The 14,238-nt window shown below is 32.0% G+C and overlaps 1 protein-coding gene across 5 annotated transcripts in view; it reads left to right on the top strand.

Moving 5' to 3' along the window:
- The window catches only part of LOC111407706 (probable LRR receptor-like serine/threonine-protein kinase At4g36180), a 101,583-nt gene extending 98,528 nt beyond the window's left edge, over positions 1–3,055 (top strand). For all 5 annotated transcript variants that reach the window (XM_023037346.1, XM_023037345.1, XM_023037349.1 and 2 more), the window contains 4 exons: positions 63–209; positions 430–576; positions 861–2,824; positions 2,936–3,055. In XM_023037346.1, the coding sequence (XP_022893114.1) occupies positions 63–209; positions 430–576; positions 861–2,782 (2,216 nt within the window). In that variant the 3' untranslated portion in view covers positions 2,783–2,824; positions 2,936–3,055. The remainder of the gene's footprint in view (positions 1–62; positions 210–429; positions 577–860; positions 2,825–2,935) is intronic.
- The last annotated feature ends 11,183 nt before the right edge of the window (positions 3,056–14,238 follow it).

The raw sequence follows: 14,238 nt of genomic DNA, 5'->3' as shown, positions 1-14,238 counted from the left end.
ATATTACTAATTATAATATGAACTCCAATTCTAATGCACATTCCATTGCTTTTGTGTATAAGAGTTGAGACATTTAAGATTGCTGGAGGGACTATTCTTGGACAATTCTACAGTCGATGGAAATTTACTACAAAGTATTGGAGCATTGAGTTCTCTCAAGATTTTATCTTTGTCTCGTTGCAAACTCAATGGCAACCTACCCGTTCGAGGTAAACTTCAACGACTTGTTTGGTAAACAATGTTTTCCATGACTTAGCATGCTCATTAATAAATTGTTTCTTCGATTATTTCTATTTTCAATTATATAAACGGAAATATAGAAACATTTGGTAACCCGAAAGAGTTGTAATTTCTAGTCACAAAAATTATATTACTAATTATAATATGAACTCCAATTCTAATGCCCATCCCATTGTTTTCGTGCATAAGAGTTGAGACATTTAAGACAGTTGGAGCAATTGTTCTTGGACTATTCTGATGTGGATGGGAACTTTCTACAAAGTATTGGAGCATTGAGTTCCCTCAAGATTTTATCTCTGTCTAGTTGTGGACTCAATGGTACCCTTCCCGTTCGAGGTAAACTTCAACGACTTGTTTGGTAAACAATGCTTTTCCGTATGAATTTTTATATTTGTAAAAATTATGTCCAGCATAAAAGAATTTTTTATAGAGTTCTGGCTTTGTCCCTCATAAGAGTTACATTCAAAATAAGCTACTTATTGCCATATTTCACCAATAAAAATGTAATTTTCTTACTTAAAACGTAAGTTCGGACACAAAAATTTTTCTTACCTTTTATGGGCGAAGTCTTTATACTCTCTATTTTTTTGATGGCTATTGAAGCAGTGATTTTTTTGCAGGGTGGTGTGAACTTAAAACTCTCCAAGAGTTATATTTGATGGGGAATGAGTATGAAGGAATGCTTCCCTCATGTGTTGCAAACATGACTTCTCTTAGATCAATTGGCCTCTCTTCCAATAAGTTCACCGGAAATGTTGCCTCATCTCCACTTTCCAAACTCACATCGCTTGAATATCTCTCCCTTTCAAGTAACCACTTTCAAGTTCCAATTTCTTTCAAGGCATTCTTCAATCATTCAAACTTAAAGCATTTATATGTGCGAACCAATGAAATAATAAATGAAAACGAGTTGGAAAAATGGGTTCCCAGTTTTCAACTAGAGGATTTTGATATTTCAAATTGTAGTGGCCATCCAAAACTACCCAACTTCTTTTACTATCAATCTAACTTGAGATTTATTGGTCTCTCAAAGAACAACATAGGAGGGAATTTCCCAACTTGGTTGTTAGAGAACAACACAAGACTTGTGCAACTATACCTGTCGGCTAATGCTTTTACAGGAACTCTCATGTTGCCAACAAGCTCCAATCATGACATGCAGGCTTTCGATGTATCTAATAATAAGTTCAATGGACGTATTCCAATTAACATAACTTCTATTTTTCCAAATTTGTATTTATTAAACATGTCAACAAATATGTTTGATGGGTGTATACCTTCTAGTTTTGGTGACTTAAAATATATAGATCAACTGGACTTGTCCAACAATAACTTGTCAGGCACCATTTCAAGTAGCTTGTCTACCATAAATTCAAGGGTGTTAGACATTAGTAACAACCATTTGTTTGGCAGAATTCCCACATCAGTGGGTAATATGACATATTCGATGATAGTTTCTATGTCTAATAACCAGCTCGAGGGTCCTATCCCCGTGGAAATTTGCAATCTCAAGGATCTTCTCCTCTTAGATTTATCTCATAACAAGTTATGTGGTTCGGTCCCATCCTGCTTCAATACATCAACAATAAGTCATGTCTATCTGAACAATAACCAATTAGAAGGTGAGCTGATAGAAGCATTTTATAATAGCTCTTCGTTGGAGTTATTGGATCTCAGAGAGAATAAGTTCACTGGAAGTATCCCTCAATGGATTGGCACTCTATCAAGCATGAGATTTTTTCTACTCAGTGGTAACCATTTTGAAGGCACGATCCCTCACCAGTTTTGTGAGATGAACAAACTAAGTATGATAGACCTTTCTTTTAATTTCCTTTCGGGTCAAATCCCGCAGTGCTTTGGTAACATATCACTGGGGAAAACCAAGGAGAACTCTGAGTTAACAATAATTGTACTCGACAGAGTGCCAATTATAGTGGCATTTACGACAAAGAAGAATTCTTATCCTTACAAAGGTTACATCCTCAATAACATGTCTGGAATTGATCTCTCTTCTAATAAATTACATGGTGAAATTCCGGACAGCTTTGGAAAGTTAAGTGAGATCCATGCAATCAACTTGTCCCACAATAATCTTAATGGAACAATTCCAGCAACATTCTCAAGCCTACATCAGATCGAGAGCTTAGATCTCTCCTATAACAACTTGGGTGGGAAGATCCCCAATGATCTGATTGAGTTAAACACTTTAGAAGTCTTCAGCGTGGCACATAACAATTTAATAGGTACTATACCAGAGAAAGGTCAGTTTGGAACCTTCGGTGAAGATAGCTACCAGGGAAATCCTTATCTTTGTGGTCGTCCATTACCAGTCAACTGTACTAGCACTAGATCATCACCTGTCCTACCATCTGCTAATGATGAAAGTGAGGAGCGCGGTTTCATGGACATGGAGGTCTTCTATGTAAGCTTCATCGTATCTTACATATGTGTTGTGCTTTGCATTGCTACAGTTCTGTACATAAATCCTCATTGGAGAAGAGTATGGTTCCATTTCATTGAGATTTATACAATCCAATTCTGAGGGCCAAGTGTTCTGGAAAGTATTCCCATATTCAAAATGAAGGTACCTGCTGTAATTTTGTATGAAGATCATTTTATACTATACTAACTTTTTTGTAACTAATATATTTTTATCATCTATCTAATCAATTTTATCATTTTTTTTTCTTCCCAGATTTGATCATTCGAAGTAACGAACCAGTTGCAGGTTTTCCTTTGACGTGATTTGATGGTGTAACAATTATTGAAGTTGAGTATCAAACATTTGGTTAACGAAAAGATTTATATTAATGCTTCGCTAGTTATTTATTTACAAAAAAATTAAATAAATAATAAATAGATAAATTTAACATGTCCTCGACGTGAAGATCACCAAATATCCAAATTTGTAATCTTAAACATAAAATTAATTAAAAAAACTGTAAACTATTTGTGTAAAATAATTAATATTATTGCAAAATTCTAGATTAGTGCACGATGGAGGTGAAAATTTTGACTGGTGGTAAAAGTAGCCAACTTCACCAAACTTACTTTCGAAAACTAGCTTTACTAACTTCAGCAGCTTTAAGGTTAAAGTTGGATTTTATGGACCATTTCTCCAAATTAACATTAGGTTCCTCCTCCCAAATTGGATGGTCGTCAATGTATTTGTGAACTTATCAATTATAAAGCATCATAAAAAAGTAACATTTCATCTCTGGCTTAGAATTAGAAGGAACAAAAGGCATTCATCGTCGTCAGAGCCCTCCTCCTCCTACTTACAAACCGATGCATCTCTGTGATTGTCAGACTATCAAGATAGAAAATTGTTAACATGTTGTTTCAACACCTCAATTTGTTGGCACAATAGTTCCATCCATTCGTTTTCCCCCTCGCCATCACTTGCAGATGTTGGATTAAATAATCTCGCCACATTATTAGCAATGTCAAGGTTGAGAACTTTAAATGCCCTTGATCTTAGTGACAATTAATTTGATCGAAACATTTTATCATCTCTTAGTCGGCTTTCTTTTTCTCAAACATCTGAAATCTCCATACAACCTTTTCAAGTGCAAAAATTATACCGACGTTAAGTTCAATGTACTTTGTATTGCAGTGGTTCTTTAGTATATCATATGATCATCAAAGAATAACCCCTTCGAGAAATAAAATCGCTTATTATAACAATTTTAACTTTTCACGTTGCATTTTAAGATAAGCAATTTCTCAAAATAGTGCTCTTGTAATGGCCAAAGTTTGACAGGGTGTCTTCAACTAAAATTTTGATAGATTTTAAAAGATTATAAACAGTAACAAAATTTCGTGAATTTGAATAGATTTCCACAAATTCTATAAAAATCTCCTCAAATATGATGAAATTTGAAAAGATTTGATTGTATGTACTTTTTTTTTTTCTTTTTTTGATCGTTTTGATTATATGTATTTTTTAAATTTGAAATCCATCCAAATCTTTTAAAACCATTCTATTAATGAAATCATTATAAATTCATTAATTATTAAGAATACCTAAATTTTAAAGAATTTCATTGAATTTAATTTAAATATCAATTGAAAACTCCTAAATTTTAATAGATTTCATTAAAATTCATTAAAATCTCAATTGAGATCACCTGAATATACAAGAATTTTAAAATTCATTCCAATTTCAATTGAGGAAACCCCCTAAATTAAGGATCTTATTAGTTTTCTCAATTAAAATTATAGATAAAACAATCATTTTGACCTTATCAAACAGATTATTTGAGAGAAAAAGTAGAAATATTGTTTTGAAATAAAGGAACAGTACAATATTTCTAGCAAAATACTTATATGAGAAAAACATTCTAGTGCAAGAATTTTGGGACAATGAAGATTAATAAAGATAACAGAGTTCTAACTTTTCACCGATTCTATGAAGAATAAAGCTACGGGCAATTGCTTACTGCCACAGTTATCTTATGTGACAAACATGTGGAGGTTAATGAATTGTTATATAAGGTAATAAAAACTACCACATTAATGTATCAAATCACTAATCGTCATATGTATGTCACACAGGGCGACTACGATAGTAAGCGACTAAGATAGTGAGCGATTGCAAATAACATTAATCTTCTATGAATGATGTACAACTTATCTATATACGAGGAGCGTGCCATATATAAGTTTCTCTGTGTGCTCGTGTTTGTGTTTCTTCAATTAATTCGTTTTCAGATTTGTATTTCACTAATTTCATTTTATTTTAATTGAACTTTTGCTTTACTTGTTTTACAAAGAAATAAAGTCAGATAAATGCCAAGTGATTATGCTTTCCATATTTGTTTCTAGAAGCATGAATATATATATCTCTCTCAAATGAGGTAGCTATGTTTAGATTTCTTAAGAAAACCATAAGAAAAAAATTGCTCACTTGACCAGTAAATCTAAAATAATATATAAGGACAAATAAAAACGAATATGGGGATCAACTTGTTTTCAAAGAAAAACTAATTCCATCAACAAGAATTTTATAATCAATACCAACTTTCTCTTTTCTATGATTGGTTGGATTTTACTTTTTAACTAGTTATTGTTACTGTTTAATTTTACAGAATGGTGTCAACTTAATAAACACAAGACGCTAGGCATCATACATTCTTTAATTCTGCAGAATATCAACAATTCGTACACATAAGTGACAGGACAAACCTTTAGAAGTGAATGATTTGGTTAAAGAGAAACTACAAAAAAATAGATCAAAATGTTTTATTTTATAAACTATTGGGTATTAGAGCTCGTTTGGTACACATTAATGTAAAAATAAGAATGAAAAATATAGTTGTTACGAAACCCCACAAGAGATAGAAAGTCAAATATGGTGACTTGATGTGATGGATAATGGTCGTATTTTTCATTTTAATGGGTAAATAATAGAAAACAAACATGCCAATGTGAGACTTCATATTTTTTGTTGATATTGTAATGAAGTGCAACAGTGAGATCCAGAATAACACATGTTCTGTAAAATTGTTTCAGCTATTATTAGCAGCCAAAATGCTAATATGGTGTGCCATTTGAAACTTTATTGTCTAAAAGTGATGATATTGTTGTCTGTCATAAAAGTTCACAGTAGCTACCTGTAATGCATTCTTGATTAATTTGAATGTTTTCCCTAAAAACTTGTTTATAGCAAATCAAAATTGGTAAGTCATCATTTCTCAATTTGCTGCAACGTTCACTGATAGCATTCATAATTTGCAGCAGCATCTATCTGTTTAAAATTTAGGACCGTGCTGTGTGCACAGCTCAACACACCGCACGGTTGACAGCCCCCTCACATCGGAGGGGGCCCGCACATATTAACAATAAATAAAACCGAGGTGAGGTCCCCTCATTGTGAGGGGGCTATGAACCATGATGTGCTGTAGATGTGGTTTAATCCTAAAATTTAATATGGTACAGAAGTCTGACATCAATGGTTGTGAAAATTTCAGCAGCATAGCATTCAAGAAAATGTGCTTTCATGTGACATGGAATTTTAAACACATACAGCAACCATATACACATTATCAAAACCTGAATTTGGCAGAGTGACTAGATAATTTTTAGCAATGTCAATGTTGCAAATCTATAGATAAGGGTTCTTTCTGTACTTCTATAGAAATACAAATTGAATTGGTGCAATCCATTAACGATACATTTCCACGGCACACAGAAAATAAACAGAGACTGAAGAAATTGGGCAAATAAAATTTAGAAAAAACCTAAGAAGTGGCTTAGACCCATTTCCCGAGTATGAATAAATAGAATGCTAAAAAAATGCATCCAAACAAAAAGAAGGAAAAAAATAAATAAATAACTGGTAGAAAAAAAATGAACGACACTTACAAACTCATCCACGCCTTCTACTGGTGAAACTTGGCGAATCAAACAATCGAATACCTATAAAGCTTCTGCCCATGATCTGCAATCGGGTGTTGTTGTAGCCAGAGTACGGGGTGAGTTAAGAAAAAGAAAGAAATTCAGCCTTTGGGTTGATGCAACCAATTTTTCAATTCAATTTTTTTTTAAAGAAGTTGAGCAAAAGTTATCAGAAAAGAGGAGGCGTGAATTTTCGGTGGTGCCGTCGTCGGAGTGTGACGGTGGAAAAGGTGAGAGAGAGAAATTGAAATGTATTCTGTACATCCATTGTTTATGGTATTAGGAAATGAAAGGTTGGGCCTTTTTCCGTTTTTTGGGAAAAACACGTTAATTATACTTTTGGTTTAAAAATAAGGGTCCGTTTGTTGCGAAGATAAAATTGAATTAAATTGAAAACGAATTTCAGGAAATTGAATTGCCTAAAAATTATTTTTCTGTGAATTGTATATTATTGTGTTTTACTAGTATAATTTTCCACCTGAAAAATGTTGAAAAAAAAGTGTTTTTTGGTGTTCATTTGATTTTGTTTTACATGAAAATTATTAATTAAAGAGATAAAATTTATTGATATTGGGGATGAAATTTGTTTCCATTACCAAAAAATAAAAAAATAAAAAATTCAAGAAAATTATCTATCTTTTGATTTTCGTTTGACTTTGTTTTACATAGAATTGTCATTTATTGGAAAATACTTTTTTTACAATTAAGAATAGAATTTATTTTCATTGACCCAAAAAAAAAAAAAAGGAACATGGAATACAAATTCTCGCCTAACCTATAGGTATTAGAATTCCTTAAAAAGCTAGAAATCAAGCGCGTGAGGGGAGGGGTGAGAAAATCGTTTCCAGGAAAAACTTTCCCATCAAACATTGTTAAAGTTGAAAAGTGGAATTCTATTTCCATTTCCCATTGATTTTCCATTCTATCAAACAGGGCCTAAAATTTAAATGTTTGCCACATAGAATGGCCAAATAACAATTGCAATAGAAATGTACCTGATCGAGTTAATCGTGAACCATGAACTTCTAAGGAAAATAATGGGTTCCTTACTACTGATAACAAAGTGCCTTATTATTATTATTTATGTGCAATAATTTATATCTATCTAATGAAACATTTACAGGTTTTCTAAAAAAAAATTTAAAAAACTTTGGTCCAACTTTTTACTTTATTTTATGGACCTAAATAATTAGAGAAAACAACTTTAAAAGTTCAATTAAAGTGTCTGATCATTCGACAATAATGAAGGAACGGATTTGGTCAATACTGAAATAGAATTCTAGTAAAATAGAATCTAGCATGTTCTTGGCACACGGGAATAGAAAAATTCTGATTAGTTCTTGTTCTTAGGGTTTTATAGTACGTTCCACGAACTTTTGCACATAGATATTTACCTTAGATTTGTGCAGATTCACTAGGCTACATATTTCCACGAGTATTCACGCACACAAGAAAGAGAATTAAGCGATTTCGAATACCTTTCTTTACTTAATTTCTTTGTTTAGTGAAAAAAATATAAAATTTAAATAATGCTTCTCTGTCTTAGAATCCAGTTTGTTATTTCCCCATTATTCGATTCTTCCTCATTTCCTGTGTCTTCTTTTCATTTATAGGCTAAGTTTAAAAATTAACTTCAATTAAACCCACATTAGACTACGGCCACACACTTTTCTATTTATTTTTCGAATTATCTCTATCCATACGTACCTAATAAATGAGATAATTGGCAGCTGGGTCTGCCAAACTAGTAGATATAAAATATGTGGCAAAAATAGAATGTAGAAATTCCTTTGTTCGATTGATCCTCAATCAATCAACCGAGTATGGGCCATTTCCAATTAATCAATTAAACAATAAGAAAGTGCTAAGAATTTTACAACTTCGAGGAAAAGTCTATAATTAAAAATGAACCACCTAACACGGTAAATCCACTTAATGCTATAAATTGGAGAGTTTACAACCTTGTTTATCTAGAAAAGTAAGAATTCGTGGTTTAGTATTTAAGAAAGATGGGAATTAAGTTATTGGCAATGCTGGTGATGATGTTGCTTTCATTACTAAATGGATGGTATTGTTTAGGGTGTTGGAAGGAAGAGAAGGTTGCTCTTTTGCACCTCAAAGCAAATATAAACTTCCCAGATGAAGAATTGTTGCCCTCATGGGTTGTTAATGAGACTACAATTGGCTATTGTCAATGGACTGGGGTTGAATGCAGCAACACAACTAAACGAGTTATCCAACTTGATCTTAATGGCGTCATGGAGAGGACATTAGGAGATTGGTATTTTAATGCCTTTCCGTTTCTTCCATTTTGAGAGCTCAGAAATCTCTTTTTGGAGCGGAATCAGTTAGTAGGATGGGTTGAGAATGAAGGTACGATGAAACCTCTACTTAAGTAGTCAGCCAGTTGATTAAATTTTATTATTCCTCTGTTCTTCAGTTGCCTAAGTTTTTCCTTTGAGTGATATTATAGATATATTGAATTTTGTTGCGGGTATTGATGGATTGCCGAAGTTGAGAAATTTGGAGGCCCTTGATCTGAGTTCCAATTCATCTGATCACAAAATTTTGCCATCTCTTAGTCGGCTTTTTTCTCTAAAGTATCTGGGCTTTCGATACAACTATTTAATGAGAAAAAAAATTCAGCAACAGTAAGTTCAATATACTTTGTATTCTGTGGTTCTTTGATAGATCATTTGGTTATCTAAGAATAGCCACTTCGAAAATTATGCTAGTTGCTTTCCTATTAGATCATTTCCCCTTCCTAATACGGTTAGCATTACCAAACGTATAAGTTAATGTCATTGATATATTAATAGTTCTAATCAACCCAAGTAATTCAAAAGTAAAAGATTAAGGGAAATTCTGGTACAAGACATATACAATAAATAAGACTTTTTTAAATTTATTTTCATCTAATATTGTAACACAACTTATTACAGAAGTATAATATTATTTTTTTGTTTCCCGACCATTATGCTTGTGTGCGTACTCTTAGTCAACATTGCTTTCCTCTAAGCATTATTTCTATTTTTATTAGCTTGACGAAGCATAATATTATTGTTTAAAAGAAATAATTGTCTAGGCAGTGAAAGGCTCTTCGGATTAACCAAGCTGGAAGTTCTTGATTTCAAGGGTAACGATGATATTAGCAACGGCGACATTCTGTCGATGCTAAGTAAGTCTCCTTTTACAAGTGTGATATATTGTTTTTAGGTCAAAAGAAGAATATAGTGTTATGACCTCTTAATATATTTACTTGTCTTTTTCAATATATCTAAATGATTTTATCAATCCGAAGGAGCTCAACCTAAGTTACAATTAATTTGGAAACTCGGGTACCATTTATGGTATATCACCAGAATTCGTACTTTATCCCCATTCATTATTATTTCCTTTTCTTTCTTTACTTCACTCTTATTATATATGAGCGGAAGTATTCGTGTTATTTTGCTCCTGGCCCGTCCTCGCTTCACTAGTTTGTCGTTTATTGCATTTCATCGTAGATACTTAAACATTTTAACTTTGCATTTTCTCAATAATCAATGTTAATGAATATTACCCTAGGTAGGTCTCCATTCCAGGCATCAAAATTATGCATCGTCTTCGAGTGCTAAAATTAGATGGCATAAGTGCCTCCAACATTAGCAACATGGCACAATCTTTGAGGGCATTCTCATACCTCAAGCACTTCTATTTCTGGTAAAATTATATAAACGAAAGTATTGGAACTTTTGGTAAGCAAAATGAGTTGTAATTCCTAGTCACAAAATTTATATTATCAATTATAATGTGAACTCCAATTCCAATGCACGTTCCATTGCTTTCGTGTATAAGAGTTGGGACGCTTAAGACGGCTGGAGGAACTATTCTTGGACTTTTCTAATGTGGATGGGAACTTTCTACAAAGTATTGGAGAATTGAGTTCCCTCAAGATTTTATCTCTGTCTAGTTGCAGACTCAATGGCACCCTTCCCGTTCAAGGTAAGCTTCTATGGGTTGTTTGGTAAACAATGTTTTCCATAACTTAGTATGCTCATTAATAAAAATTTTCTTCAATTATTTCTATTTTCAATTATATAAACGGAAGTATTGGAACTTTTGGTAAGCCAAATGTGTTGTAATTCCTACTCACAAAAATTATATTACTAACTATAATATAAACTCCAATCCTAATGCACATTCCATGGCTTTCGTGTATAAGAGTTGAGACGTTTAAGACGGTTGGAGCAATTGTTCTTGGACTATTCTAATATGGATGGGAACTTTCTACAAAGACAATATTTTCTGATTAATGAAATGTTTTAAATAAAAATATGAAGAAGAAAAAAGTTAAGGATATAAGTGTGATAGTGATAAATGTTGATGACATTCAATATAATTAAAATGTGGGGTGTGTGTGTGTGTGTGTGTAACCGCCCTTGAAATTATTATAAAAAGTCTAACTTTTGATGTAACGCGCGCGCGCACATACACACACACACACACACACACACACACATATATATAATAAAATTAGCAAAAAATAAAATAAAATAAAACTATAAGACAAAAAATGTAGCGACCCAAAATTTTAAAGGTCTGAATCGCTACCAAAAATTTTATTTTAAATTTTGGGACAACGTGGCATGCCATAAAATATATAATTATGAAAAGGTAATTTACTTAAATTTGTAGAAAAAGAAATATACATTAATTGTTAGAAAGATTATTTTCCTTCGTCATTTCTTTAACGTGTACATTAAAAAAAAGAAAAAGCACATAAAATTATCATTCAAAGCATAATATGCTTTTTCGCTTTCTTCAAGGCGTGGAACACGGCCCCCAAAATGAGAGAAAACTACCAAAAGTTACCTTATTTTATTGAAGAATTCACACACTACTGTCACAACATCACAAGGCTATGAAACATAATTTATTACATGATATTAATGTCCACCAGTCAACTATATAGTACCCGACCCAAATTTGGTAGAAGGGGAATATTAAACTATTCCTAAACAGTGAAATTAGGCGGGAAAATAGTATTAAATTCATTCATTTTTGGGAAAAGGTACATTTTGGTTCCACAAAGTTGAGTTTTGTCTATTCATTTTCGTGTTCCATGTTATGTGTCTAATTATCTACTGTTCATTTCACTTTATCCAAGTTTGGTAAATTATCTACTGGAAAAGTAGATTCGATGATAGAAAATCTTGATAAAATAAAAGTAAATAAATGGATATACGTATATGACCAGTTTTCACCAAATTCTGCAATAAAATCATACATGCACATGCTTCGTTTTACCTTATATAATTAATTCTAAATAAAATTTTGCCCCCACTAATGTAAGATAACATTAACGGATAACCAAGCAATTTAATCCAAACATTTAATTAAAAGTGCAAATTTAAACATGTCTACGTAAAAATAAACATGCACGATAAATTTAATTGTAAATAAATTTTCATGGCAACTAAATTAAAATAAACGAGGTTATGTGCTAGATTTTAGATTTTTGTTCCCTAGACGAGGCACAACCACACCATCGAACTGACGCACTTTGACACGACCCGTACTCACCTGTAAGGTAGGAAAAATGGGTGAGTATGGGGAATACTCAGCAGGATACAAATATTTGTAAAATCCCAAATAATATTTATCATTCACATATCAAAATAAATCGTATCGTCATATACCGATAAGAGTTCATATCTTATCATATTATTTGTACCGGATGGCCATATATGTCATATCATATCATTTCATTAACAAAATATTTATCAGTATGAAATATCAAAAATTAAACGGGACAACCATTTGTACGTTGTATCCTACCTTAACCTACAAATGTGTTTCAACCAATGAATAATGTTGAGATAAGAAAGATGTACTACAAATACTTCTGTAAAGTCTTTTCTTGTTTGAGTGTACTAAAAATATAGAAATAATGAATAATAAGCCCTTGTTTGAGCCACATTACTAAGAATGCATTTTTGGATAGTGTATTAATGAAAAATGTGTGGTTAAAATAAAGAAAAGTTTTAGATTTACGTGTAATATTATTTTATTGAAGAATGTGTGGTTGGAATGATGTCAAATCACTATTTAAGAATATATATTTTTTTGAGAAAATGTGGTTCAAACATAGCCTAAATATAGAATGAGAGAAGTTATAAAAATTTATAATGAATGTTATGTGAGTTATGAGAGCAAACAATAAAGAATTGAGGGAGTTTCTCCTATTATTTGAGTAAGTGAGAAACATGGCAAGTGTGTATTTGGAAGTTTCTTAGAGGTGGTTAGATTGAGTGGGAGAGAGAGAAACTCAAAGGAATAAAAAAATATACACATATAACTATACAACTCTCTCTCTCCCTATATCCACCACATGTGACCTCCTTAGTTTCTAAATTCATTAATTTAATTTAATTAAAGACGAGTTAGCATCACATGTTTCGACCTTGATAACTTGGGCTTCGTTCTATCAAATGACTTTTTCTCGAGCCTAATATACATGATTAATTATAATCTATCTAACGAGCCCAATATTCATATACTTATCGTTACTCAGTCAATATCTAATTATTTGACCCAAATAAAATTAATATTTGCTATGTATCATCTTAGTCCCCAACTTTTCAAAGTATTAAAATATAGCACATAAATATTTAATTCTATTTCACAAAAAAAATGTTAACTCATCCTACCAACCAATCCTTATAACATCTCCAATATAACTGTGGATTGCTTAAAAAATTGTGTCATGTAAGCAAAGTATAAGAATAATGATATTCAGTATTAGTGGTCGTAGAACAATAGTCTATATATCATTATGTGATATTTTTAATTAAATGTGAAATTATGTTATGCATTCAATTGTGCCTTTTATTTAACGACGCTTATCTAAACTAGTGTTGTCACGCCAGTTGTGCTAAATAGAATTACCCAACGTATAATGTGTTTATAATATTCTTGTCCAATTTGATAGGGACTACATCAACAACAACGTTGAATCTGAATTTGTTCTTCAAGTGGACTTGTTAGAGGTTCATAAGTTTCTCAGAAGAATGTGCCAGATAGATATAAAATGCAAGGCTTCAAAATGCACACTACGTGACTGTTTAATGTTTATAAAAGGTTGATTTAAATACTGAGGGTGACTAACTGTGGATTGCTTAAAAAATTGTGTCATGTAAGCAAAGTATAAGAATAATGATATTCAGTATTAGTGGTCGTAGAACAATAATCTATATATCATTATGTGATATTTTTAATTAAATGTGAAATTATTTTATGCATTCAATTGTGCCTTTTATTTAATGACGCTTATCTAAACTAGTGTTGTCACGCTAGTTGTGCTAAATAGAATTACCCAAAGTATAATGTGTTTATAATATTCTTGTCCAATTTGATAGGGACTACATCAACAACAACGTTGAATCTGAATTTGTTCTTCAAGTGGACTTGTTAGAGGTTCATAAGTTTCTCAGAAGAATGTGCCAGATAGATATAAAATACAAGGCTTCAAAATGCACACTACGTGACTGTCTTTAATGTTTATACAAGGTCGATTTAAATACTGAGGGTGATAACTGTAGAAATATTGAAACAAGG

This window comes from Olea europaea, chromosome 13 (assembly GCF_002742605.1).
Source record: "Olea europaea var. sylvestris chromosome 13, O_europaea_v1, whole genome shotgun sequence".
Classification (NCBI taxonomy): Eukaryota; Viridiplantae; Streptophyta; class Magnoliopsida; order Lamiales; family Oleaceae; genus Olea; species Olea europaea.
The sequence above is the reverse complement of the archived record's forward strand: the minus strand, read 5'-3'. Positions and strand labels throughout refer to the sequence as shown.